This window comes from Rhincodon typus, chromosome 38 (assembly GCF_021869965.1).
Source record: "Rhincodon typus isolate 14 chromosome 38, sRhiTyp1.1, whole genome shotgun sequence".
NCBI lineage: Eukaryota > Metazoa > Chordata > Chondrichthyes > Orectolobiformes > Rhincodontidae > Rhincodon > Rhincodon typus.
Window position 1 is genome coordinate 4,130,649 of NC_063369.1, and position 4,568 is coordinate 4,135,216.

Below are 4,568 nucleotides of genomic sequence, written 5' to 3' on the forward strand. Positions count from 1 at the left end.
CCGAAACGTCAGCCTTCCTGCTCCTGTGATGCTGCTTGGCCTGCTGTGTTCATCCAGCTCTACACCTTGTTATCACAAATAAATCCCTCCTGTTTCAAATTCTGACCTGGTGCAGCTTCAAGTGACATTCTGTTATTGTGGTTTCTGTGTTCCATTGTTTCCCAAAGCTTTATCGACTAGGTGAGAATGTGGTCCTTTTTTAAATCCAGTGCCAGTGTGGAGATCCTGGAGATGGACAGCATGTATAGAGGGAGGAACAAAGTGACGGTCTCAGTTCTTAGACCTGCCACTAGAACTGAAACTTTGACTCCATTTCTGTCTCCACAGATGCCGCCAGGCCTGCTGAGTTTCTCCTGTATTTGTCTTCTCTCTCTCTTTTTGTGGATATTCTCTGAACATTTGGGATGAATTTCTCTCAACAGTAGCTCTCAAATGATTTTGATTGCGGAAATGAGTGCATTCAGGTTGTGAATATAGGCATCCTAACCCAGGCAGATTTGGTAATCAGATCTTTGTATTGTTCCAGGTACTTTCAAAATCCAGAAGACAAGATTGCGAAAAGAAGGTTTTGACTTGCATCAGACAAGTGACACACTGTACTTCCTGGATTCCAAACTGGGGAAGTACATCCTCCTTGACAAGAAAGTTTATGACACTATCCTGGCTGGAAATTACCACCTATAGTTTAAGAAAGCGAGTACTGGGGAGCTAACAATTTTTTTTTTAAATTACCTGGAAAAAGATGAAGGAAGGGCTTGACTTATATGAAGAGTTGAATCCAAACCTCCCCGGAGCAAGAAAACAAAAGGCCCTGTGAAATGAAACTCCACTTCGCCAAGTTTAGAGAGCTGGGTGTGATCCCTTCTGAGTACTCTTTGTCATATAGAGCGAACTCTGGTTTCTCAAAGTGACTGTTGGAATGGCTCTAAAGTTGGGCTCCAATCTACACTCAGTGCCCACTGTTCCAATGTCCTATCAAGAATTCATAAATTAGAAGAAACAATACTGATGCTAGAGGAGGAGGGATGGACAGATCCAATTCCTTTTCACGAGGCTATTAAACTTCCGTACAGCCTACTTCATCTGCTCCATTGTGCCCTTACAAATAAGCCGTGCTCACAGAGTCCAGACGTTGCACTAAGTTGTTAACTCTCTACAGGAACACTGGTTTCAAACGTGAGCATTAACAATTTTTTCTCCCTTCCCCCTCACTCCAGTCAGCCCACAGTCAACCATTCTGTGTTAAACCTCCAATCTCTCCATTATCTGATTTTTAAAAAATTAATTTACGTGCTCTTGCTATCACAGAGCGGTCACTATACAGAAGGAAGCCCCAGTCATGGTTATTGTCACCATGTGCTCCCTTCCTCCTTCCACCCTGACCTCTGAACGTGGCTTTCTCGCATGTAACTGCAAGTGGTTGGGGAGACTTTTTTGTGTTGTTGCAGGGAGGTGAATGAGATTCTGTGGCCCAGATTGCCCCAGGTGAATTCTTCACAACAATGAGTGTGGCTCATTAACCTGTTACAACAGTGTCTGTGCATTCACTGCGCTGTTTTGAGAGGGGCTGACAAAGGCTTCATTCACTATTCAGTGGTCCGCAGCTGGAAACTAAACAGATTTCTTCCTTAAAATGGTTAGGGCGTTAATGCTCAACATGGCCAACTATGTTTTCTCAGTGTATGGTGAATGAAAACATTGAAGGGAAATGATTTGTTGAGTTTGAAGTAGTTTGACCAGAGTTCTTGCCAGTTAATCTCTTTGTATTCCTACATCTATTGATCCACAATAGATGAAATACATACACTAACGGGGGCTTATATGATTTGTGTGTTGAAACAAAATATATCCTTCGCTCTTGCCCATCATTTCCTTCCCCCACCCCCTTTTCTGTTTGCCACTCATAAAAACTCCAAAAATATTACCTGAACACTTTTTAAAGTTTTAAAATAATTTTTGTGTTAAATCGGGGTAATCTCATTAATCTGCACCCACATTTTGACAGTCAAAAGGCAAACTTTCCATTTACGGTTAACAAAACCCGACCTGCTACGTCAGGGACCACAGTCCCAGCAGTTCTCGACTCTGGGGTCAGTCCCTGGCTTTGCTGCAAGGCGGGGTACCCTAGGTACAGTGTGCGTACCTGCCTTCCAGTCTCCACGTAGTGAGCTTTGAATTCTGTCTTTGCCACACTGTATAGGCGTTGACTGGAAGATTAGGCTCTGTCCTAGTAGAGGAGGGAAAGTAAAAGTGTTCTGATGCGCGTTTGATTGCTCTGGGACTGTTTCACTCCCTAATAGAATGAATTTGCTATTCCCCTCGCTAGACAAGATGGGCAAACAATGCTGATTCCTTGCTCTGGTGCCAACTCCATAACAGAAGCTGCTGTAAACACAGGCCCAGTGACACCTGGAACAGAACTACACTACGAGCACAGACATTGAAGGGAAATGCTGCCATTAGCATTCGCTGTCACTATTACTTTAAATGTTTCCCGACAGACCAAGCCCTGGGCTATGCATTACTATTACCTCAATTAAGTTAGAACAGCTCAGTTGAAGTGTATAAACGCTAGTGTAGATTTGCCTCTGTTCTTTTCCCCTCTCTCTACGTCCATCAGAGATACTTCCTCCTAATGATTCCCTGCTCCGTCCCGATTCCTAGCTAACTCCTTGTTGGTAAGATGTTCTTCACTCGTGTGTGTGTGGGGTTTTGATTGCTGTCACTCTGGCAGGAGTAGTAACTGGACAATAATCAGGAATGGTACAGCCTACCTGGAACTTTACCCCCTAATTCAGGGTCACAGGGCTCATTGGATGTGCGATTGATGCTATCCTCATCACAGTTGGCTAATTCCACACAACGGCGACTAACTGCTTTAAATAGACCAGTTAAGTCAGTGCTGTGTTCTCTCTAACTATCCACAGTCTGGCCATACTTTGAGCAGCCTCGTTTGCATGAAACAGAATTATCTCTGGTCGCTGATACCCTCTCAACTGTTAACTGTCTGCATGTTTTCCCCACTCGCCAAGTAACTGAGTCAGCAAAGTGTTTCCGAGGTTAGTGCGAGACTATTCTCAACCTAAAAGGAGCAGTCAGCAATGGGAGGTTTCTTACGGATGGTGCAAATGATTTCCTGTGCAGCTCAGTGAGATAGCAGTGTGCTGCATCATAGGAAACTCTTTAATCGTTACATTTAGGAACCGGCACAAGAGTCTAGTTTATTAAAATTTGCCAAGTCTTGCACTGCAGCCTGTCTGCCCTGCAACAGTACAGCCCCATCTGAAGAATGGCCTGTGTGAGGCCCCGTTGTTATTTTTCTAGGGGTCAGGACATTAGCAGGCGATCACAGCATCCTTGCTGCAATTCAGCACACACAAATAACCCGGAATCCCTTCTGCTCGTCCCTAGACCCGAAACATGGCTGGGGACCAACAGAACATGCCTGGGACATGGGGAAAGAAAGGGGTTGGGGGGAGCTGGAGATGGTGATTAAGGTTCCATCTCCTAAATTGCCCAGGGTTTTATTTAAGGGGAGAGAGGGGCAGGGCAAAGTCAGAGCCCAGGCCCCAATGTGCGGACCAAGCTACGAGGCTCCTGCCTGTACTTTCCTCACTTCTACTTCATAGACATTATTAGTGGCGGCAGGGTTACAAAATGTTTCTATGAGTACACCTTTTGGTCCACTTGAATTATGCTTGTGTGTCACTATTAGAACCTAAACTCTGGAATTAAAGGGATTTTATTTTTAGCAAAATCTTGATAATTTATGAATCTAATGCAAGACTAGTCAAAGACACTAGTAATGAGTTCTGAAAGCTAACACCCTTTAAAGAAATATATTTTCTTAATATACAGAATGTGAAAATTCTCATATAAGGAATATTAAAAGCTCATAGGATTTGTCTTGTTGTTCTGGTTTATCTGCTGTGAGGATGCTATTGGAAGGTACAGATTTGCTATAGGGCTCAGCAGAATTAAAATGCATTTCAGTTTCCTAATATCTTTGGATTGTACTGATTGGAGAAGCACAAATGAAACTTTTTAACAGGAACAATGTATTTGAGCCACCTGTTAATGAGTAAATATGGGGTGTTCTGACTCAAAGAATGGTATACAAGGTGAGAAACCTTGATGTTTAGAAGTAACAAGAGTGATACATAAATCCGAAGCAATGGTTTTGTTAGAGTATCAGTTTCCATCCGTGTCACAGATTGGTGCGTCAACGTTAATTTTCCTCGACATGTTTTAACCATATTGGTCACACCTGCCTATACCTGTGAACATGTTGCAGTACCAGAGTGTTGTATTCTTCTGTCTTACTTGGTAGAAGTGCCATTAAACATTGTGTGCCTTAAATATTCACTATGTGAGAGTGAAGATTATTCTTGGCTATGGAATGGTACCCAAATGGTTAAGAAGGAGGAGGAAGCTGAACTTATCATGGCAGAAGTGGGATTTCACCAGACTTTAGTTCCAATGTCACATTTAGAGACATTAACTGTGTTCACTGGCACCACACACTCAGGTAAGTATACTTTGTATACATTACAATCTGCAATGTGCCT

At 43.1% G+C, this 4,568-nt stretch overlaps 1 protein-coding gene across 1 annotated transcript in view; it reads left to right on the forward strand.

Moving 5' to 3' along the window:
* The window catches only part of LOC109923420 (long-chain fatty acid transport protein 1), a 44,876-nt gene extending 40,517 nt beyond the window's left edge, over positions 1-4,359 (forward strand). The window contains exon 10 of the mRNA XM_048617797.1: positions 527-4,359. Coding sequence (XP_048473754.1) covers positions 527-684 — 158 coding nt within the window. The 3' untranslated portion in view covers positions 685-4,359. The remainder of the gene's footprint in view (positions 1-526) is intronic.
* Positions 4,360-4,568: the final 209 nt, after the last annotated feature.